General features: G+C 35.4%; 1 protein-coding gene across 2 annotated transcripts in view; it reads right to left on the bottom strand.

Moving 5' to 3' along the window:
- The window catches only part of ScsbetaG (Succinyl-coenzyme A synthetase beta subunit, GDP-forming), a 260513-nt gene that overhangs the window by 187126 nt on the left and 48216 nt on the right, over positions 1–25171 (bottom strand). For both annotated transcript variants that reach the window (XR_016550662.1, XM_090415888.1), the window contains exon 4: positions 13906–13996. Coding sequence is in view for 1 of the 2 variants with exons in the window: in XM_090415888.1 (XP_090272014.1) it covers positions 13906–13996 (91 nt within the window). In the remaining variant the exon portion in view is untranslated. The remainder of the gene's footprint in view (positions 1–13905; positions 13997–25171) is intronic.

Here is a 25171-nt window from a genome sequence, read left to right as displayed (position 1 = left end):
TGTATGGGCAGGTATCGTTGCTGACTGTTTAGTCGGTCCATACCTGTTACCACCCCAACTGGACTCCCAGAAGTATTGGACCTTTCTGGAAGAAGTTCTGCTAGATTTACTGAACAATGTTCCAATAACTGTGTGTCGGCAGATGTAGTTCCAACACGACAGGGCTCCAGCCCATTTTGGCATTTCTGTGCATCAGTATTTGAACAGGTCCTTTGGGGCTCAATGGATTGGGCATGGTGAACACACTGCATGGCCCACACTCACCTGATTTATCGAGCATTGATTTCTTTCTGTGGGGTACCCTTAAAGCTACGATGTAAGAAAACTCCAGGTATTTTCGAAAATGTACGTCAATCAGTGCATCAACTAATGGTCGTAACTTTAAGCACCTGATGTGAAACCATATTATGTATCCAACTACTATTGAACTGTTCAGTTATGCCTAATAAAGTTTTTTACACTACTTACTGCCTTGTGTTATTTCTGTATCTTTGTGTCCCTGTTAGTACCTTCTGATGGCATTTACGGTCATGCTTTCCTATGTGAATATGGTTGATTTTGATGTTCTCTACCTCCCCTCAAAGTTTGTACGTGGAATTTTGAACCACCCTGTATACATATATGGTATGATTTTAACAATTCGTAGATTGTTTTCTGAAAATCATTAAGTGGAAGATGTTTCATGAAAACAACAGATTTTTTTGGGGATGAAAGCCCATGTAGTGACAGATAATGCTGGCTGGTAACTTTAACTTTTCACTATGGTTTTCTTCTATGGATGCACTGACAGAAGGGAGACAGAAACCTAATGTTACAATTCATTATCTGTAATTGAATTTTCAGTTGTTTTTTTTCACTTAAATTTATTAAATCATATCCTTGTTAAAATTTATTATATCTCTGATAAAAAAAGTCAGATGTGTTTATCAAGTACAATTTTCTAATTATAATAAATAAGGCATGAACTAGAAAAATTTTCATAATTTTAATACAAATTATAAAGGCCTTGAAAGTAAAATTAACATGAATTATTTTTCAGGTTAAATTTCTGATTAAGTCCCAATTCAAAATAAATAATAATTTAAAATATAATCTCCTATGCCTATTTTCTAAAAAAAACTAAAATGGGCACCTAAAAGAACATACATACATTTGAAAGGGGAGAAGGAGAAGTTTTTTTTAGGCATGAATTTTTGTAATATGTTCAAAATTCAATCCTGAGATAGTTTATCAGTAATATATCCTTCAGGTGGAAGTTGATAATAAACCAGGATTTCTGAATAGCGGATTAAGAAAATCAACTGAACATAAACTATATTTAAACTAGTTACTTGAAGAAGTTTGTTAACTTACATTGTAAGGCCAAATCCACATATCTTTGCACACCAACATACACAAACAGGCACTGTAACAAAGATCACTATAATGGATCCTTTCTTTTAGTGTTACACGGTGATCAGCATTCATTTTCGAAATTATGGATTTTACAACCGTGTTATAACTAACTCTTTTTATTATCCCGACGTTTCGATCTTCATATCAAGATCATCATCTGGAGCATACACAAATATACAAGACAAGCTGGGTTACATTACAAACAGCTAGAGAAACAATGATTTGATCACGTTATTCTACTGGCATCTCTAGTGGAAAAAATAAAAATAAACATTTTTTAAAAAAAATTTTAATTTATTGTTAAAAAAATTTAAATTAGCTTGATGTAATTTATAATTTTTTTTTTTCACTAGAGGTCATGCCAGTAGAATAAGTGATCAAATCATTGTTTCTCTAGCTTACGGTTTGTAATGTAACTCAGCTTGTCTTGTATATTTGTGTATGCTCCAAATGATGATCTTGATATGAAGATAAAAACGTCGAGATAATGAAAAGATTTAGTTATAACACGGTTGTAAAATCCATAATTTTGAAAATGAATCACTATAATAGAATGAACACTTTAACAAACTATGGAAAAGTCCCAGACTAAGTCACATTAGAACCAATGCTATTGTAAGCTCACTATTACAAAATGTAAAAGCTTAAATTTGCATGATGGCAAATCCAATTCTTAGCAGATGATGTTCCCAATCAGCAGGCAGAAGAAATGAAAATTGTACACTGATGATGCAACAATGTTTATAAGGCAGTAGCTATAACTAAAACGTTTTATAGAAATGTGTTTGGTAGACATAATAATGTTTGAAAAAATAGTTTAATACATATAAGAGAAATCAGAATTTATTAACAACTCATATATTTTACTCATTGCAATAGGAGAAAATAAATGATGATAAAAAGATTTGAAAATAATAATAATAAAAATCATGAACATGCCTATCTCCAAAACTTGGAGATAAGTATACCATCTGTTTGATTAAGATGATGGCAATGACAAATATCTGATCAAATTGAAATTTATTATAGTGTAACATCTTTGTCTGATCTGAATGAATTCTTATGCCTAGTGTCAATGACATGGGAAGCAACTGTTAAACACTGATTCTAGAAATCTTATGTAATCTTGGTATTCTTTGATTCTGATCCTAGCAGACTGGCCAGTCTGTCCAAAATTTCAAAGTTGACATGAACAGGGTACTTGATAAATGCCAGATAAGGACAGCGAAGGCAACTTATCATTAGTAGATGGTAGTAGTAGTTCTTTGGTAGTTGAAAGTGGTGTACAGATTGCATTTAAGGAGAATCTCTATACAGACAGCATGCCTATCTCCAGATTTGGGAAGTAATTGACATAAATTATTCATGAATATTTAAAAAAAATTATCTTTTTTAATAATAATTTTTTAATTAAATACCTGGCTCCCTGGATCTTCAATTGTTTTAATATTTTGAATGTTGTAAATTATTCTTTTGATCTCCCCCCCCCCTGAATGATGCTCATATTACAGTCAGTGAAATATACAGATCTGAATAATTTCTAATTTCTCTTGCATATATTAAACTTCTTTTTTAAGCATTATGATAAGGCCTGAGCTATGCATAAACAAAGGAAACAAAAAAGAGGATAAATGCAACATAGGAATTTGAGGGAAATAACACAGAAAATGGTGGGAAATCATATGATGATAGAATTTAGTTAAAAATTTAGCTCTAAAAATCAAAAATTCTAAATAAGGATAGCTTCTTTTTTTTCTTTTGCCTTAAAGAATCTTTCAAATGTAAAATGAGCTACAACTTCATAACTTTCAATTAACTTTGAATTAGAGATATACAGTACTATATTGTACCAGATTTCTTTAATTTAAAGTTCTAAGAGAACAGCATCAATTTACGTAAGCTGTTCATCATTAGGTCTCTGCCCATTTAGGAAGTTCGCTGGGTTTTTTTTGTATCAGCTGTGCCAATCACTTTACTCCTTAGGGTGACTAATTCTGACTACTGTTCATCACTTGTGCTCTCTCTCTCATTAATTGGGGATGACCAATTATAAAGTTGACTGACTGTGGAAATATTCACGTTCTTTTTTATTTTAGTTACAAAAAATGCACATATTTAATTTATTATAAAAATTTCAAGTGACGTTTATTTAAAATGTTACTATAGTTTAAAAACTATAGTAACATTTCAAAATTTAAACATAAATTCTGCATTTTCATTTTTATAATTTCAGATTCTTGAAGTTCTCTCTTGTCTTCCAATATTGCTTGCATTTGTATTTTTCTGTGATTTTTGTGTTCTGTTGTCAGAATATGATTTCCTGCCATTTCCTCTGTTCCACATTTACCGTGACTTCCTTCATTCTGTTTCCCAAGTTTTCTTTATTATTTCCTGCTATTTTCTTTATTATTTCTTGATATGTCCTTCATTATTTGGCACCATTTCTTCTATTGCTCCTTGCCATTTCCTTTGTTTCATGAGAATAGAGTGAAGAGGAATTAATCTTTTTCCTGAAATTCACCACAGCAAACTTGAGATATAATAAACCATTTCTCTGGTCCCTAATGGTCTGTAATATCCAATAACAAATTATTTTTCAGGTTTCTTTCCTATTACAATTCTTCTTCTGCAGCTTTTCCCACTTAAGTAGGGTCGCTGTTTGTAGTGAATCTCCTCCACAACCTCCTTGTCTTGGGCTATAGCCACATCCACGTTCTTAATCCTCAAATCCTCCTCCACCATCTCCCTCCATCTCTTCTTTGGCTGCCCACACTTCCTCCTCCTTGCACATCCATCTGCATGACCTTTCTTCCCACATATTCTTCCTCCCTCCTCATCACATGACCAAACCATCTCAATCTTGCCTCCTGTATCTTTGCTCCTAAGTTCGTAACTTTCACTGTTCTCCTTACATAGTCATTTCTCAGACAATCCTTTCTGGTCACATCATACATCCACCTAAGCATTCTCATCTCCGCTACCTCCATCCTGCTGATGTTATTTTTCCTCAGGGCCACAGTTTCCATAGCATACATCATAGCTGGTTTCACTAATGTCCTGCAGATTTTGCCTTTTAGATTGTTTGGCACCCTCTTATCGTATAGCACTCCAGCCATCTCTCTCTCTCCAGCTTGTATCCTGCATCCCACTTCCTTCTCAGCTTCTCCATCCTCTTTCCCCGTTGAACCTAAGTATCTAAAGTCCCTAACTTTCCTGATGACATTTAATTCCAGCTCCAGATCTGTTTCTTGGCTGCCATCCACTTTGCAACACATATACTGTCTTAATTTTGCTCAGCCTCATACTTCTCTCTTCCAGTACTTTCTTCCATCTCTTTCCAGTTTAGCTGCTGCTGCTTCTCTTGTTTCTGCACACTGCACAATCTCACTGGCATGCAACACTGTCTAAGACACATCTTCTCTCACCTCCTCCATCACAATAATAAACAGGAATGGACTTAATGCTAACCCTTGATGCAAGCCAACTGTCAATGGAAAACTTTCTGTCTCTCCCAGGCAGGTTCGAATTCTTGTCTTCACATTTCTGTACATCTCCGGCACCAGTCTAACATACTTCTCTGGTACCTTCTTCTCCCTCAGACACCTCCAGACTTCTTGCCTTGGCACTCTATCATGCACTTTCTCCAGATCAATAAATACCGGATGTAGCTTCCGTTGCTTCTCTTAAAACTTTTCCATCTTCTGCTGTAACCCAAAGATAGCATCTATCGTCGATCGACCAGGCATGAAACCAAATTGCTCCTTTGCAATCTCCACCTCCTTCCTCAGTCTTTCATCAAGAACCCTCTCTAGGATTTTCATTGTGTGAGACATCAACTTTATTCCTCTGTAATTCTTACAGTCTTGTACATCCCCTTTACTCTTGTAGGTGGGAACAAGAGTACTTTTCCTCTGTTCCTCGGGTATATTTTCCTGTTGACAAACTTTTATTAACAGGTTCCAAAGCAGGTCAATTCCCTCTTCCCCCAGTGCCTTCCATGCCTCCACTGAGATCCTGTCAGGACCCACTGTTTTCCATTCTTCATCCTCTTTATGGCCTCCTTCACTTCCACTCTACTAATAGAACTTATGGAGCCTTATGAAGGGCTCCTCATCTTCTCTGTGAGTCCTTGCATTTTCTTCATTCAAAAGTCCTTCAAAGTATATTCTCCATCTGTTTCTTATATCCACATCACTCCTTAATACCCTTCCTCCAGAGTCTTTGATTTGCCTCACATGTACAATGTCCTTTGATGCCTTATTTCTACACTTTGCCAATCGATAAATCTTTCTCTGTCCTTCCTTTGTTTCTAATTGATCACAAAGGTCTTGACATCCAATGGCCTTCACCTGTGCAACAGCTCTCTTGGCTTCTTGCTTTTTCTCTCTGACCTCTCCCACTCTTGACTCGTCCCACTTCTGCTTTGCCTTCCTCTTAGCTGTCACTGCTTCTTGTACATTATTATTCCACCACCAACCCTCCTTCTGCTCTCTAATCTTTCTGGATGTTTCACCAAGCACCTCAATTGCACAGCCTAGAATTGCTTTTGAATTATGTCTCCACCAATCTTGTACACTTTATATTCCATCTGAAATCCTCTCTAACACTTTCTCCCTAAAATGGTTCTTCACACTCTCTTCTTTTAAGAGAAACCACTTAATTGTCTTCCTCCCATGGCTTCCAAAGGTTCTTATCTTTGACCTTATTTTAAAATCTGTGCACAGCAGCCAGTGTTGCTGCTGTGCACACACACACACACACACATACTGATATGATGCGTTTATGTCAAGAAAAGCTGGAGATAAATTTTAGTCCAGGGAGTGAGATCATCAAATCCTGTCTGGTGATATCTGTATTCCTGAGAGTAAGTGTGAGCCAAGAGTCCTTTTGGAAGAAAAAAAAAGGGAAAAAGAGACTAACAACATGAATAAAGGATAATGAATGTCTGCATGTTTAGTATAGTGAAGGGTACGTTGGAATGAAAACATCACAAGCCATGTATTATACTGATGGAAGTGTGTGTGTGTGGGGGGGGGTTAAGGGGAAGATGGACAGGATTTGAAGCTTAGAGCATATTATAAAAGTGTTCAAAATAACTCAAAGGATCACTTGGATGCTGAACACACTGCCAAGTTGAGATAAGGTATAAATCTTTCATATTGATATCTACTCTACTATGATAAGAAAGTTTTGTTGATGGTTCAGAAAAGAGGGGAACATGATAGAAACAAGTTATGAAAGGGTTTTTTAGTATTCATAGTGAAATTTTGAAATTTTTTAATACATGACAAAAAAGAGAACAAGGAAATTATGTAACAGTGTTGGAAGTTTATTTTTGCACTTGGTTAGACTATAATAAATTTAGTTTAATCCTTTATCCAAATGTAAGCACACGAAGTTTGCGTCTGAAAATATCTTCAGGACTGAGGTAAGGTGGTGCAACACCAGGCAACTCCGAACAAAGGTGGACCAAGCTCTCATCACTCCTTGTCTCAGTATCTCCCATAATGCAAAGCAAATCTCCTTGCAGACATGTATACTGCTATGCATTAAGGGAAGGGCCACTACCCAGACCAGTTTTGACCTTTATTGAAGTCATCAATGGGAGGCAGACCCAAACGTGGAGATACTAAGGCAGAAGCAATAGGAGAGGTCATATTTACCTATACAAGTTGACAACAGGTGTACTACCTTATTACTGAATTACTCTGGATTTAGAGAAAGATGTTGGAAGTTTATTTTTGCACTTGGTTAGACTATAATAAATTTAGTTTAATCCTTTATCCAAGTGTAAGCAAACAAAGTTTGCATCTGAAAATATCTTCAGGGTAGTGGCCCTTCCCTTAATGCATAGCAGTATACGTCTGCAAGGAGATGTGCTTGGCATTATGGGAGATACTGAGACAAGGAATGTGAGAACTTGGTCCACCTTTGCTCGGAGTTGCCTGGTGTTGCACCACCTTACCTCAGTCCTGAAGATCTTTTCAGGCGCAAACTTTGTTTGCTTTCACTTGGATAAAGGATTAAACTAAATTTATTATAGTCTAGCTGTATAAAGCAGGCGTGAGCAGATCACAGTGAGGAGGAGATTCTTTGCATGGAGAGTGGTTGGTGGGTGGAATGCATTGCCTGAGTGTGTTGTGAGTGTAGACACCTTGAATCATTTTAAGGCACAGTTGGATGAGCATGTGCTGCACCACCTGGTGTTGCACCACCTTACCTCAGTCCTGAAGATCTTTTCAGGCGCAAACTTTGTTTGCTTTCACTTGGATAAAGGATTAAACTAAATTTATTATAGTCTAGCTGTATAAAGCAGGCGTGAGCAGATCACAGTGAGGAGGAGATTCTTTGCATGGAGAGTGGTTGGTGGGTGGAATGCATTGCCTGAGTGTGTTGTGAGTGTAGACACCTTGAATCATTTTAAGGCACAGTTGGATGAGCATGTGCAATACCATGTACCTCCCATGATGAGTCTCTGACTCCATGGAGGTCTGATGTTAATAATAATCATTCATCATAGAAAATGGGTGTTATCATGAGTCTTGTACACAGAGCTTATACAATATGCTCTTCTGATCCTGTTTTGTTAGATGAACTGAATAAAATCTTCTCTGGATCCTTTCCAACATATCCTCATCACCATGAAAACCCGATAACCAGATCTGTGCACAATAATCCATATGAGGCCTAATCAAGGCCTCATATGGATTACTGTGCACAGATCTGGTTCCACCCATCATAACCTCTTTATTTCTGCATGTCAGGGTCCTCTGCATCACTGCCATTATCTGATGTGATGTCTTCAAAATTTGTTCAATGTGGCCCCTGAATTTCAGGTCCTTGTCAACACCACTTCCTGATCTCCCATTTCCTCTACCTCCTTTAAAGTTTCTCCACTAAATGTATACTTTGCATCCCATCGTTGCTTACCAAATTTCAAAACCTTACACTTTGCAACACTGGACTGATAGTTCCACTTACCTGCCCATTCATGCAGCAATCTATTCAAGTCCTCCTGCATAATATCTGCTTGACTCTGCACTGCTCTCCCCAATATTGTATCATCTGCTTATCACTAGTTAAACCCATCCCAATATCATTAATATACAAATTAAACAACAATGTCCCAAGACTGACCCCTACAGTACACCACTAGTGAACTTCCTCTTACAGGATACCACATCCCCATATCCAACTTTTGGATAACTATCTGACAGTCAGTCAGTCACTGATCCAGCTCAGAAGTCTATAATAAGTTTAGTTTAATCCTTTATCCAAGTGTGAGCAAACAAAGTTTGCGCCTGAAAGTATCTTCAGGACTGGGGTAAGGTAGTGCTACACCAGGCAACTTGTTGCAAAGGTGGAGAAAACTCTCTCATCACTCCTATCTCAGTATCTCATCACTCCTATCTCAAGGGCCACTACCCATGGTAGTGGCCCATGCACATATCCGCAAGGAGATGTGCTTTGCATTATGGGAGATACTGAGATAGGAGTGATGAGAGAGCTTTCTCCACCTTTGCAACGAGTTGCCTGGTGTTGCACTACCTTACCCCAGTCCTGAAGATACTTTCAGGCGCAAACTTTGTTTGCTCACACTTGGATAAAGGATTAAACTAAACTTATTATAGTCTAACCAAGTGAAAAATAAACTCTCAAAAAGCTCAGAAGTCTGTTATCCAATCCCATCTGTTTCAATTTATTTAACAGTTTGTTCAGTGGGAGCCTATCAAAATATTTTGCAAAATCCAAGTACATCACTGTATATATGCATTTCCCCTGTCCAAGGAATTTGTCATTGTTATAGTACATAAGGAAGTTAGTAAAACATGATCTCTACATAAGGAAGTTAGCAAAACATGATCCTTAACAAACTAATGCTGATAACCACAAAGAATACTGCTGCTTTCAACCCAATTCTGTATCCTACTTCTCACCAATCTGTTTCTAGAACCTTCACCACAACTCCCGATATACATACTAGCCTACCTTACCACTGCCTTTATGCAGTGGAACAATTTTACCTTCTTTCCACTCCCTTGGAACTTGTGCTGTTGTAAGACTCTTATTAAACAAGCATGCCAATGCTACTGCCAATTCCATGGAACATCTCCTTATGATGCATGGTGATATGTCATCAAATCTTATCGCCTTATTGACGTCAAGGTTATTTCCTCAAATAGCTCCTGCTCACTCACAATTAAGCCCTCCTCTCCTATGTCCTCTACACTTAAGTTTCTCATGATTCCACCCTGATCAAGATGAAACACCCTTATAAATTGATCACTGAATACCTCAACAATGTCTTCTGAAGCAGTTACCACTGATTAAGAAGACATTACCATTCTACTATTTTGATCCATTAACATTATCTTACCATGATTATTTTTCTTTCTACTTGCCACATATCTAAAAAACTCTCTAGGGTTTTTCTTTGACTGTTTTGCCAATTTCTGCACATATTGCACTTCTGTTTTCCTTATTAACTGAGTCACTCTCCTGGCTTGTTCTTTATACTCTTCATGAAACTGATTATTACCATTATTCATCTTGTACTGCCTCCAAACTACCTTCTTCTTCTTCCAGCCTTTTGGCCTTGGGAATACAGTCACACATTGATGCTGTTATGTATTTCTTTGCCAGCTCTCAAGCAGCATTTATTTTCTTACTGCTCAACTCCAAATTCCCTGATATAGCTCCAAGCTGTCTCCTAAGCTTGTCATAATCACTATCCTTATAATTCCACATACATCCTTTCCTCACAGAAGTTTGCATATGGCTAGCCACAACCCAAGTGATCACTTCATGATCACTCTCACCAACTGGAGGAAAGTGTGAAATTCCACCCACAATTACATTCTCTGATGATATGATCAGATCTAAAACTCTCAATCCTCACATTCCCTCCTTTACATGTTGCCAGAGATAATTATCTCTCAAGAACTCAAGAAATTGATTTTTCTTATTCCCAAATGCTATTTCTTCATTCTAATCTATACTGCCATAATTAAAATCGCCCATAATAATTACCCTTCCTTTGTCCACTAATACAAGTTGTTTATACATTTCTTCATCACCACCCTCTACATTCCCTTGCCTATAGCAACATCCAACTAAATATGTCTTCCTGTCAACTTTCACATTACACCACACTGCCTCATAACCAGTGCCACTATTTCTCTCCTTCATGACTACCTTTTGTGGACTTAATTCCCCTGCTATAATCATCAGTACTTCCATCCCCCTCCCTTTTTTGCCCTTTCTATTCTTGCAAAAAATAATGTATCCTTCCATGGGAGATGAATTTCATCATCAGGTGTGAAACTACATCCCTGCTTACTGGAGGTCTAAAGCAGCTTGAAAAAGTTCCATGTTTGGTCTGTCTATAGAGTAGACGGTGTGGATTATGTAAAAAAATATATAAGATTAATAAAAACAGAATTTATAATCTATAAATTATATTAATAAATTAGATTAATAAAAACAGACAACATTAATATAACCATACATTTACAATCTTTCATGGATGGAAATCTCTCTCTCTCTCTCTCTCTCACACACACACACACACACACACACACACACACACACACACACACACACACACACACACACACACACACACACACACACACAGAGGGTACAATGGCAAAAAAGATCACTGATATTGTAAATTTGAAAAAATATCACATAAAATGTCTGTTAATAAGTGAACCTGATAACTGGAAAACACCAGTGGACTGAAAGCAACAATGAATTCAAATTCACAGAGAGTAATGAAACAATTTTCAAAAATAGTATGGGGGTCCATGCCATGGGTCTAGTTTATTCATAAAAATCTACAAAATCTTGTCAAGACTCATAATATTTCACTTGAGAACCTAAATTCAGCAAAACATTCAATGTAGTGATTTTAAACACCAAGGAACCTGTTACTTCTTTATGAAGACTAAATGTCTGAAAGGAACAGAATAGGGATGTATTCACACGAAACTTCAGGTAATATGATAAGAATGTGCATGTTTTCTGATAATAAGGTGTATAATACAACTCATTACAGAATACTATTCTCATATTTCTAGTATCTCTAAACTTGAAAAATTCTTAACTCTTTGCAGAAAAGTAAAAATTACCTTAAATAAAGTGACTTCTTTCCTTGGTATACTTATTTATTTGACCTGCTATCACAGACATAGTTTTGGCTTTTATATATATATATATATATATATTATTGATTATGGAATTGTGTATGACTGAACTTATGAATACTGTTAATTTGAATTGCAGTTATAATTCTGTCACTTTCTTACCTTTTATTCCATTTCCTTTACTCAAACCTAATGACCTACAGTTGTCAAAAAATTAAATATGCCTATCTTTTATCATCAAATTCCTGATGTGCACCTTCAAGGGTATACAGGATATTATGATAGTACTAACATGAAAAAGTAACGTCATTACTAACTTCAAATCAAACATTTTCCTACAAATTAGTCTATTACTTGTCAGCACTTGAATATTGTTGTATCTCATTCTTTTAAGGCACTTCTGATTGAATGAATCCACCTAGATCTTGGTCTTCCTCTGGGTTTCTTTCCTGCCATCTTGTTATCAAACACCTGTTTGGCTAACCTTTTTTCTCCCATTCTGTTTAAGTAGTCATGCCACCAAAGATTAGCTTTGTTTACACATTCTTGAATGGAAACAATGTCAAATTAATTTCCAATATCTTCATTTTTAATATGATTCTGCCATTGCTGACATCTGTTTGCTCTCTTAATTTTTCTCAGATTGATTGATTGATGATTGATTTTGATTTTTATTGCTCGAAGACATCAAAGGTCATACAGCGCCAGGACATAGGTCACAGCAGTACATATGTTAATTAGTCAGTAGAACAATCACAAACATCCATGTCCTTGGTGGAATTTGAACCTGCAGCCTCTTGGCTCGAGAGCAGATACTCTAATCACTCAACCAACCAGGCCAGAACTCTCATATCAGCAGTCTCTAGTCTTTGATCAAATGGTTTATTTCTAACCTAACTTTCAGACACACAACTTAAAACTAGTTTGAACATTGTCTTGTATACTGCTAGTTTCATGTTTTGGCTAATATAAAGTCCATATTCCATATAAATTTATTTCTCTTATTCCATATAAATTTATTCAACTAGCTCCCCACCATACCAGCTTTGCTTATTCTGTCTATTTCCAAATTTAATTTGCCATCTTCACTTAAAACTGTGCCTAAATAGCTGAAATATTTTACTTGTTCTATAGGTTCTCCATTGAGAAGGCACCTGAAGTTTTCTATATTTCTACCTATTTTCAGAGATTTGGTCTTTCTATTGCAGATTTTCATGCCAAATTTGTTACCGCTGTTGTACAATTTAGTGAGAGAATCCTGGAGACTGGATATATTTGAGGGTACATCATCATCTAAATAAAGCAAAGAGCTAAGTTTGACATCTCCAATTCCAATATCAGGCCTAATGCCACTTTCCATCATAATGTGATCCATATAGATGAAAATAAGAGTGGAGATAATGTGTTTTCTTGTCTTACCAGATCTGTAAAAATTAACTACAGACCAAAACTTAAATTTATATTTTCATGATTTCTCTACTATTTGTTGTAAAGTGAAAATCTGATTTCGACAACCTCTATTTGGCTTGAAGACAATCTTGTTCTTCTCCAAGTTTCTTTTCCACAATTTTCTTGGCATCTTTTTGAGCATGCCTGCATAAATCATCCCTGGAATGCTTAGTAGAGAAATTCCTCTGCAATTCTCACATTCAGGTTTATTCTATTTTTAATGATGGGAACTATGAGAGCTTTACTCCAATCATCTGGAATTCAACCTAACCTAACCAGGCCCTCTGAATTAATGCAGTGCAGCACTGTAAAAGTTTTATACCTCCATGTTTAAGTATTTCTGTTCGAATATCATCTACTCAAGCTGCCTTTCCACATTTCAAGTTTTTGATGGCTTTTTCTACCTTACGTATTGATACATACCTCTGTTTTATTACGAATTAATAAAATATGTTTTATTTCTTTAGAATTACTGTACGAAAGTACAGTAATTCTATTACCATAAAACTGCTGAGACTAAAAGCAAAAAACTGTTTTCTGCTTCCTTGCTGTCTGGATATGGAAATGAGTTGTAGCTTAATGCAATTGTCTTAGGATATGAGTTACAATCTTCAGGACTTTTTGAATTAAAGTAGCATTTATTTAATTTAAAATCAAATTTTGAAGTGACCAAATGATACTACACATGAAGTAAATGAGAAGTTTCTGCCAACATTCTTTATTTGGCATACTGTAGTTATAAACATTTCAAAGTAGATAAATGAAAGATAAATCCTTAGAACCATTTTTTAAGGAATCATCTTATTGTGTTTTATTGAAAAACTATGATAATTTAATAAACTTTACATGACAGTATCATATCTAATTATTTATTAATGTGTCAAAATATCAGACATTACAAAGTAATGTTTACTTTCTTCACTTCAACTCCATTCTTAGGTGTTTGTTTGGTGACCAATTTATACCCCAACATTTTTCCTACTAGAGGTGCTACTTCCTTTGGACTGTAAGAATAAAATACAAATATTATAAACATGTAATATAATTCAGAAGAAAATGAAACAAGATATATATATATAAAAGGCTTAAATACTTTTATGCAACTTAGCTTTCTTACATATTTATATATTCACTAAGAATACATGCTATTTACTTGTCATGAATTTCTGATGATTTCTGATTTCTTATTTTCCAGGACCTCTAACCTCTTCAGCCCACCATGTTTTGATTTTTATCCTTGCAGATGCCAACTCTGAGAGAAATGCTCCCCAAATAAGCACTTTTGACAGAATAAATATATTTGATGATTCATTAATTGGATGCAACGTAGCCACCTTAGTTATGGACAGGTCTTCTGATCCTATAACAAGATCCAACACTCTCGTACCTCAGTCTCCTCAATCACATTCTGCTTCAAGTAATTTCTCAGTAACTGTATAAATTCTATTTCCTTCCTGCCATGTGATCTTTCCTACTTCCAATCTATGTCTCCGAAGTTGAAGTCCCCCATAATAATTACTCGGCTTGCTCATACTAATTTGGTGATGCATATCTTCCACATCATCCCTGGCCTATAGAAGTAACCAATTTTATATTTTGTCCTATTAGCCTTGATCTCACACCAGATTGACTCAAAAACTGACATCTGTCAGAGCGACTCCTAATCTTGTTGGCTGCAATTCATGTGCTACCATCAGTAGTACTCCATTCCCTATTCTCTCTACTCTATCTTCCCTGAAAATACTAAATTCACATTCTATCCCTTTAACTAGGTCATCTGCTGTTAGCCAAAACTCTTCCCTCTTATTCCTGATGGCTTCTAGCATTGTATATAGAAACTGTAGCATCTCCCTTAGGCCCAAACCACCTTTACATTCTGAATTGGTTTCCCTATTCAATACTGTTGTCTGAGAGACTGCATTTTTTGTTCATTCACACACTCATTTGCTTCATGGGTGCCTTCACACAAAACACTCATCTGCATCCACCGTAACTGCTTTAGTTTTCCTGACTTTGTACTTCCACACTCAGTGAATAACTCTCTCCAGACATCTAACTCCGAATCCATTTAAGTGCAGTCCATCAGCACTGTACAAATCTTTCCATCCACTCAGGCCATAGGTCCACAAACTCTACATCATTCCTTCTTCAGAACCTGTGTATTGATTCATTAGTTATCACTGCTCTCCTTCTCCATTTGCACCTATCATAGCATGGCAGCAGACTCAAACTTCATCCTGTCACTCTTCTTTTTTGCCTCTTCCAACAACTCTTTGACATCCTCCCTCAGACAATATTTCTCATCTCTCAGGTCATTAGTCCAGCCAAAACAATTAATTCTTTCTCATTATGTATGGAGAAAGGACATATTAGAATTACTATTTTCTGGTATTAAACCACTCACAAAGAATCAAACAGAAAATTATGTTTCATTCAACTAGTTTTGTGAGAAAAAAAATTTTTTTTCCCCCTCTCCAACTTCTTTATTATCTAAACGTCTGGCAAACCTACTCAAACCCCACATCAGTCAAACATCCTCTTATGTTAAGAAGACAATATACTTCATAGAAAATATCAAAGGCATCACACTGGCTCCTACTGATATAACTGCAAGCCTGTACACAGTAAATCTTTTCACAAATGTTCCAAGAATAAAAATCATACAAATACTTCAGCATATTTTCCCACTGGACACAGTAGACCTTTTTAAACATTGCATTAATAGCACTTTTTTTCAAATTTGAAGATTTTTTTGAACAGAAAGAAGGATTCACTACGGGCTGTCCCCTCTCTCCTATGTTAGCTGAGCTATTCATGGAGTGGTTTGAAAAAATAGTCCTCCAGTATCAAGGAATACAACTAAAAATTTGGCAAAGATATGCCAACAATATTTTTATCATCTGGCCCAGTCTACTACCCAATTAGAAGTTTCATTAACTTTCCTGAACAACATTCATCCTCAAATCAAATTCACAGCTGAATTAGAAAGAAATAGGTCTTTACCGTTTTTGGATACATCAGTTGAGATATCAGAGCAAAACACACTCAACTTCTCAGTCTACAGGAAACCAATCAATACAGGACGTTATCTACATGAAACTTCTCATACCTCCCAGCACAAAAAATAGGCATCATCTGTTCCTTATGCAATAGAGCTTACAGAATTTCCATTAATATAGATAAAAGAAACCAAGCACTACAGTATCTTAATTCTGTCCTTCCAAAAACTGGCTACAACAGAACATTAGTAAAAAAAAAAAAAAAAAAAAAAATCATCTCAACTTTTAAAACAAACAGAAGAATAACTAAACCAAGAATATAAAGGAGCAGTGATTCTCCCATATTAATCGCAGATAAAACAGCAAGATTGCTTCACCAAAAAAATCTAAAAGTCGCTTTCTTCCCAATGAACAAAATCTCCACCTGAAACCTTCTAAACTACCACATCTGCCACTTAAAAATCTAGGTGTCTATAAAATCAGTTGGTTGTGGGATACACTACATAGGACAAACTGGCAGATTTGGGAAGATATGCTGATCAGAACATATCAAGGAAGTTGAGAATGAAAGAAAGCACAAATCAGGGCTGGCAGCACATACAACAGATACAAAACATTTCAGAGAATGGCGATAACTGAAATGCTCCACATTGATTACCACTTTTACTCAAAGCATTCAAAAAATCAATGATGACATATCATTTAGAGTGTAACAAAAAAAACAAGGGATGCTTTAAAATCAAATCCGTCTTTCTTAATCCATCATGACATACTTGTATCTACTAGCAGTATACAGCAACCCATGAACCAGCTGGTTCATTTAGTGAATAGAATAGAAAGCATGCATTCATTTAGTGAATGCATGCTTTATATTGTTTAAACATTTTCAAATATCCTTCACTAGAAATGTTAACTGTTATTACTTTGCTTATTGGTTTTTTAATTTATTTGTGCTATTTCCTGAAGTGAAACAAAGTTTTTTCACAAAACTAGTCAAATTAAAACATAACTTTCTTTTTGACATTTTGTGATTGGTTTCATCTTGGAAAATAGTGACTCTAATTAATTCTTTCACCTTCCCTTTCTGCATTCTGATAGCATTACTAATATTACTGATTTTCACACCAGAGAAACAAGTTTTGTAGTGCTTTTTAGTGATAAGTAGTATCATTAAGCTTGAGCTGTAAAAAAAGAAAATGTCGTGAAGGGTATATATAAGGAGAAAGATAACCAACTAACTCATGATCAGGACAAGAATCTGGCAAGAAAGGCGACCAGCATGGTAAGGAATGTGAAATCAGATTATGAGAAGAAATCAGTTGAACAGGCAAAAGAAAATCCAAAATTTTTTTGTTATATGGCAAGTAGTAAGAAAAGGTATGACTATGGAAGGATAACTTTAATGAGTGCAAATGGTAGAGAGGTAACAGAGGCAAACAAAATTGTTGAGCCACTGAGTGATCATTTTGCAAGGGTATATCATTCAAGATATGGTTATGACAGAAGTGACAAAATTATTTTCTACTCCAATGTTCAGGTTTTCAACAAGAACCATTTTGGAATTTACCATATTTGAGTCATCATGGAGGGTAGCTGACAGTGTTGAGAGAATTTACCCACATCACTCTAATTGAGTCTAACATTTTAAATATTTATATGCATGTTTTGTGCTGAATACTATAACCACTTCTTCCTCGTCTTAATTACTATTGTCTGAACATGACATCTTATAGTTATTATTTAGAGGTATATAATTTTTTTTTTCATCTCAGTAAGGCCAATAATGTTGCACTGGTATTTTGTAATTCCTTAATTCCTCTAATAGCTTTGGTGCTTTTTTCAATGGTACTTCTCACATTTTTGATTGTTATCATCAATTTATACTGTTGAGTTTATGGTTGTTTCAACAGCTGTCTTTTCACTGTTCACACTGATTCATGAACTAAGCAATGTCCCTGCCAAAATGATATCTGATTATGTTGTGTGTGTGTGTGTGATTTAAGACTTCAAAGAAGACTGCAAATTACTAGCCCCATTTTCATTTATCAGTATCCAACTGGATACCTACTAACAATGTGCAGTTCAAGAAGGTGAGAGAAATAAAACTGATTCAGAAGTCTCAGCCTGTTTACTATCTTAAATACAGGCTATGTGGAAGCCCCCCCCCCCCTCCAAGTTATCTAACTTTGAACCCTGAAGTGTTTAGGTAAGGTAAGGAAATTTAATGTTTACAGCATGTGTGTCTATATATATATATATATATATATATATATATATATATATATATATTTTTTTTTTTTTTTTTTTGTTATGAAAATGGAAACCTATCCATTAATACTATGGGCAGGCTAAAAGTTTGATATGGTAAGAATCCTTGATATAAAATAATAACATTTTTAATGCTACTCCAAACCTCTAATAAAAATGGCTGGTAGTAGTGTCATAATAGTAATAAAAATCATTGATAACTTAAAAATTTGCAAATATTTATGGCATAGTGAGAGGCAAGTCCATACCATCAGCACTTTTATCATAGTACAGAATTCAAAAATAGTGTTATTTACTAGTGACTTTTGCTGTTTGACAAGAATGAAAGGAGTGACTTTACTTTATCACTTAAAAATTTGCAAATATTTATGGCATAGTGAGAGGCAAGTCCATACCATCAGCACTTTTATCATAGTACAGAACTTGAATATAGTGTTATTTACTAGTGACTTTTGCTGTTTGACAAGAATGAAAGGAGTGACTTTGCTTTATCACTACCAGCATTGGATTACTGGCCAGTTTAAAACCTAACCTTGCCTATGTTAGTGGGAACCATCCCCACTCCACCTACATCTCCAATGTCTAGCCTCCAGCCCTACTCCCTCACTTTGCCCAAACACTACCATAACCATAAAATCAATTAAAAATAAACTCTTCGGTTGGAAACATGTCTGGTCTTTTAATAGAAAGTGTCTCAGTTCGTGAAAAAGTCAAAATTATTCGTGAGTCAGAACGTGGTATGACAAATATTGAAGTGTGTAAAAATTTTCTCTGTCCTCTTCAACAGTATTAATATTGTGGAAGAATAAAGATATTTACATATCAGCACTGGAAAACAACATAACTGATACAAAAAATTTAGAAATTTTGAGTTCACAAATGTCAATGAAGCACTGCTTCAATGGTTCAGCACACAAAAAAGTTCTGGATTCTCAAGAGACAGTCTGATCTTGAAGGCTCTCGAGCAAAATATGCTAAACAATTTGGATCCAAGGATTTTGCATGTAACAATGGTTAGCGAAATAAGTGAAATTGTTTTTATTATTAATTAATATTGTTTTTAATTATGGATAAATAAACTGTGTTTAGTATTAAGTGTATGGTTTTAAAATTATGGATAAATAACTTGTGTTTAATATTAAGTGTATTGTAGTTTATACAAGCATATTTATACAAATAATATCTAGGTATGTAATTATATTATTTTTTCTTTCTCTCTCTAATACTTCTTTTTCTGAATAATCTATTTTTTATTGAGTTACTGAGAATTAAAAAAATAGGAGGTAGTTTTAACTCATCACTGATATAGTGAGTAATGGTATAACGAAGAGCTTTTGTTGGTTGCCTGGTGCTTGTTATAACAAAGTTCAACTGCATTTAATATAAATTATATTTATTTACATCCAGTTTTTTTTTTTTTTTGGACTTTTAGAGCCAAAAAAGTAATGAAATCATCAAAGATGTTGCAGAAAATTCTTTACCTAGAGATCAACTGTGTAGATGTTGATCAGCAACTACTCATGTACTTTTAAGTTTAGAGGAAAATGGAGGAAGTTGGTAGTCAGTTTGGTGAAGCAGTATCTATTAAAGCCAGAAAAGGTATACATCAGGAACAGAGAATCTATGAGAAAGTGATTGCAGAGAGAGAGAGATTATCTGTTAAGTATGTTTTCTTCTTCTGGACAGTATCAAGTTCTATAGGAGATTTGTGTTGTACCAGCTCAAATGTGCGAATAATATTTTAGGGTTGGATGGATTTGTAATTTTAATGTCTTGAAAATAAGAAGATACTAAGTTCAGAGGTTGAGGAGGATAGGATGTAGTGTGTATGTGCCAAGAAATGCCATGGATGTAAGGTCAGCCCAAGAAAGGAAATCAGATCTCATTAGATCTTAATTAGAAACCAGAGATCTGAATATTATCATAAGTAAAGGGAATGAAGTGAGATCTTTCTTTCAAAAAATAAGACAAGACTGTGTTTCTATGTATAAATATTTGGTAGCATTGAAAAGTTCCCTAGAGGTTCACTGTGTAAAATATTGATTATGGAAGAGTTTGAACCGTGAATCATATGAGTACTAGATGGTTTGTAAAATTAAGAAAAGGAGTCCTCTCATCAGCAAAACTATAGACAGAATTTGTGGTGGGTGAGAGAAGGTCATTACTATAACAGAAAGAGTGTCTGTACAAAAGCACAAAGCCTTGATGTATCACAACAATGAGAGACAAATCTGAAGAGAGGAAACCATCCATCATGACAGGAAGTGCACAAGATGAAAGTAGAGTAGTAACTCAATTGCTAAGAAATGAAAACAGACCACAAGATAAAAGCTTGGCAAGGAGGCCTCAATGCTAGATCCAATCAAATGTCCAGGATATATAAGAGCAATCATGAGTTTCTATACATTTCCATGGCATGCATCTCAACCCAAAGGTAGGTAAGAATAGGCTATAAGATCTGCTTTGGAAAAAGAATGGCAGAATCCATATTGGTATTTATGAATTAAATGGTCAGTTTTGAGGTAGTCAAGAAGTTTGATGATAGTTTGCTTCCATGCTTATTGGGTAGATACCAAGTGGGTATGACAGCATGCATAATTTAAACAGAATAGTTATTGGAATGATGGTGTTCTACACTTTACACAGTTTGTGGAGCAAAAATTTTGAGCACAACTGAGGGTATAACATTTTGAGGGCATAACATAACCATTCGTCAGGACACAGGAAACGTATTGGTTTCCTGTGTCCTGATGAGGATTTTTCAGATGTTTTCCTAGTAAAAGATCAGAGCTGGCTGTACATGGTAAAGTGGGTGAAAATTTTCCTTGGTCATCTACAGACAAGTTGGAAGTGAAAAATGATGACAAGAGTGATGTGTGTGTGTGTGTGTGTGTGTGTGTGTGTGTGTGTGTGTGTGTGTGTGTGTGTGTGTGTGTGTGTGTGTGTGTGTGTGTGTGATGCATGCATGTGTATGTGAGAGAAAGAATGGAAACAGGGAAGTATAGAGATCAACACACAAGGGAAGAGAAGATTGGACTGTCATTTGAAATGGAGTAGAGTTTTCTATTTGGGCCATTCAAAATCTGTTTTGAATTTGTTGACAAAATCATCATTTATTAACAAATCCAAAACAGATTTTCACCATCATCATCAAATTCCTGATATATACCCTCAAGGAGTGTACAGGATATGACAGTACTACGTGAAAAATTACATCATTACTAACCTCCTATCTACCATTTTCCTCCAAATCAGTCTGTTACCTGTCAAGACTCCAACATCTATCGTCTAAGGCACTTTTTACTGTATCAATCCACCTATATATCTTGATCTTCCTTTGGGTCTCTTTCCTACCAACCTGGTAGAGAACACTTGTTTGGCTAATCTTTTCTCTCTTATTCTGTTTAAGTGAGCATACCATCTGAGATTAGCTCAGCTAATGCATTCCTGGATGCTGACAATGTCAAGTTCTTTCCTAATATCCTCTTTTTTAATATGATATTGCCATTGATGCCATCTGTTCATGTCCCTACTCTTTCTCAGGACTCTCATATCTGTGGTCTCTAGTCTTTGGTCAAGCGTTTTACTTCTGACCTAGCTCTCAGATCCATAATTTAAAATTGGCTTGAATACCGTCTTGCACACAGCTAATTTAGTGCTTTGGCTAATTTCTCTCTTATTCCATATAAATTTATTCAGTTGACTTCCTACCATATCAGCTTTGTTGATTCTGTTGCAGTGGCAGCCCATACATAAGCACTGTGACACTGCAGTACCTCCAAGGAAAAAATGAAAAATTTGAATTTTGTTTGTGTTTATAAATAATAACAATGCTTACAAGATTATATGAATGCAATACAACATGTTAAAGGTTACAGCTTATATTTTGACATTGACTGAATAGTTAATAATTGGAATTGTTCAATTAATGCTTTAGATTACGAAACAGATGCACTGCGATCTAATGCTGATATTCGTTTGCGTTTGTCATTGCACGTTACGCACAATAACCACACTGCCCAAACAGCAGTGTATTTTTAGTATCCTTATGCATGCTATTTCTGTGAGATATGAAACATTTATTAATGGTGCGTGTGCGTGGTGAACTATTTTTTTCAATATTATTTTATTTTGTTAAAATAACATAATTATTTATTTATTATAGATACAAGGCTGAATTATGACAAGTGTCACTGTTGAAAATATGAAAAGAATTATATTTTTTCAATTATCATCACACGAAACAAATGCACTGCGAATCTAACACCGATATTCGTTTGTACTTGTCACTGCTATCGATACGAAACTTTTATTATTTAGGTGTTTGTTCGTGGTGAGGATGAAATATTTTTACTAAAGCAATTTTGAATATGTAAATTTATTTATAAATAAATTCGTTACTGATTAGGAAAAAAAAGTTTTTTTTTCTTTCTTTTTTTGTCACCAGCCACCACTGTTCTGTTGTCTATTTCCATATTTAATTTACCATCATCATCATCAAATTCCTGCCATGTACCCTCAAGGGGTGTACAGGATATGACAGTACTACATGAAAAAATTACATCATTACTAACTTCCTATCTACAATTTTCCTCCAAATCAGTCTGTTACTTGTCAAGACTCCAACATTATCAGATCTTATATTTCTATCGTCTAAGGCACTTTGTACCGTATCAATCCACCTATATCTTGGTCTTCCTCTGGGTCGTTGTCCTGCCAACCTGGCAGAGAACACTTGTTTTGCTAATCTTTCCTCTCCCATTCTATTTAAGTGACCATACCACCTGAGATTAGCTCTGCTAATGCATTCCTGGATGCTGACAATGTCAAGTTCTTTCCTAATATCCTCATTTTTAATAAGATATTGCCATTGATGCCATCTGTTCATGCCTCTAATCTTTCTCAGGACTCTCATATCTGCAGTCTCTAGTCTTTGGTCAAGTGTTTTACTTCTGACCCAGCTCTCAGATCCATAAGTAAAAACTGGTTTAAACACTGTCTTGTATACAGCTAATTTAGTGTTCTGACTAATTTCTCTCTTATTCCATATGAATTTATTCAATTGACTTCCCACCATACCAGCTTTGCTGATTCTATTGTCTATTTCTATATTTAATTTACTATCTTCAGTAAAAATCGTGCCTAAGTAACTGAAATGTTTTACTTGTTCCACAGGTTCTCCATTCACAACACAGTTGACATTTTCAATGATTCTGCCTATTGTCTTTGTCTTTGTCTTTTTATTGCTGACCTTCATACCATATCTATTACAACAGCTATTCAATTTAGTCAGAGAATCTTGCAGACTTTTAGCAGATTTCTTTAGAAGTATAACATCATCCGCATAAAGCAAAGAGCTGACATTAACATCTCCAATTCTGATATCGGGTTTAATACCACTTTCCTTCATAATGTGATCCATATAGATAATGAATAACAGAGGGGATAATGTACATCCTTGTCTCACACCAGTTTTAATATTAAACCATCTTCCTGTACTTCCTTCAATTCTAACTGCTGACTTACAACTCAAATAAAGACTAAGTATTGCTTGATATAATGCCCCATTGACACCATATAACTGCAGCGTATTGAATAGCTTCTCTCTTGGCACCTTGTCATATGCCTTTTCCAAATCGACAAAACTTAAATACAGATCTTTGTTATATTCCCATGCTTTCTCAACTATTTGTCGTAAAGTGAAGATCTGATCCTGACAGCCTCTATTTGGCCTGAAATCCAGCTTGTTCTTCACCAAGATTTTCTTCCACAATTCTTCTCAACCGTTTCTCAGGTATACTTGCATAGATCTTGCCAGGAACACTCAGTAGGGAAATACCTCTGTAATTCTCACATTCAGTTTTATTTCCCTTTTTATATATGGGTACTATGAGAGCTCTACTCCAATCATCGGGAATTCGTCCATCAGTCCAGGCTTTCTGAACTATGCAGTGCAGCCACTGTAAGACTTTTATACCACCATACTTCAGCATTTCTGGTCGAATATCATCTACTCCTGCTGCCTTTCCACATTTCAAGCCTTTGATGGCTTTTTCTACTTCAAGTATGGATATGTATTCCTGACTGCATGCGTGGTCAGTGTTTTTTATCACTGTGCTGTCATCACTGCTTGTTTCATTTAGCAGTTTTTCAAAGTAATTACTCCATACTTCAAGGATATCTTTTTCTCCTGTTTTCATGTCACCTTTATCATCTCTAACTTCTTTTACAGCACTCTTTCCTCCATTCCTAAGCTTCTTCAACAACCTCCAGAATATTTTGCCACCCTCTTGATATTTATTTTCTATATTCTTGCCAAAGTCCTCCAATGACTTTTGTTTAGCTAGTTTTACACACTGTTTAGCTTTCTTACATTTGTCTCTGTATTCTGTAAGAGTAAAAGCTGACTTATTTGCCAGGAACTTCTGATATGCTTTATTCTTTTCCTTCACTGCCTCTTTAACTTCCTGTGTCCACCAGGGAGTTCTGATTTTTTTATCCTTGCACACAACCTCACCACATGCCTCTCTGGCAGAATCAATCAATGTTTTCTTCAGAGTTTGCCATGTGAATCTCCAAGGTTTGATTCCTGTTCTCAAACTCTTTCATTTTCTTTTCAATAATCTTTCTGTATTTTAGTCTGCAGTTCACATCTGAGAGCTGCTCAACTTTTATTCGCTTTAAAACTTTCTTACATGTTATTCTTTTCAATATGAAATTTAATTTTATCCTGCTCAAGACTAAATAGTGATCGCTTCCAATTTCAAATCCTCTGTACACTCTGGTGTCCTGCACCAGGGAGAAAACATCACTATCAACAATAACATAGTCAATGAGACTTTTCTTATTCCTAGCCTCTTCTCTCCATGTGAATTTGTGCACATTTTTATGTTGGAACATGGTGTTAGTAAT

Source organism: Typopeltis vanoorti, chromosome 3, assembly GCF_054136105.1.
Source record: "Typopeltis vanoorti isolate ZY-2024b chromosome 3, IOZ_Tvanoo_1.0, whole genome shotgun sequence".
NCBI lineage: Eukaryota > Metazoa > Arthropoda > Arachnida > Uropygi > Thelyphonidae > Typopeltis > Typopeltis vanoorti.
The sequence above is the reverse complement of the archived record's forward strand: the minus strand, read 5'-3'. Positions and strand labels throughout refer to the sequence as shown.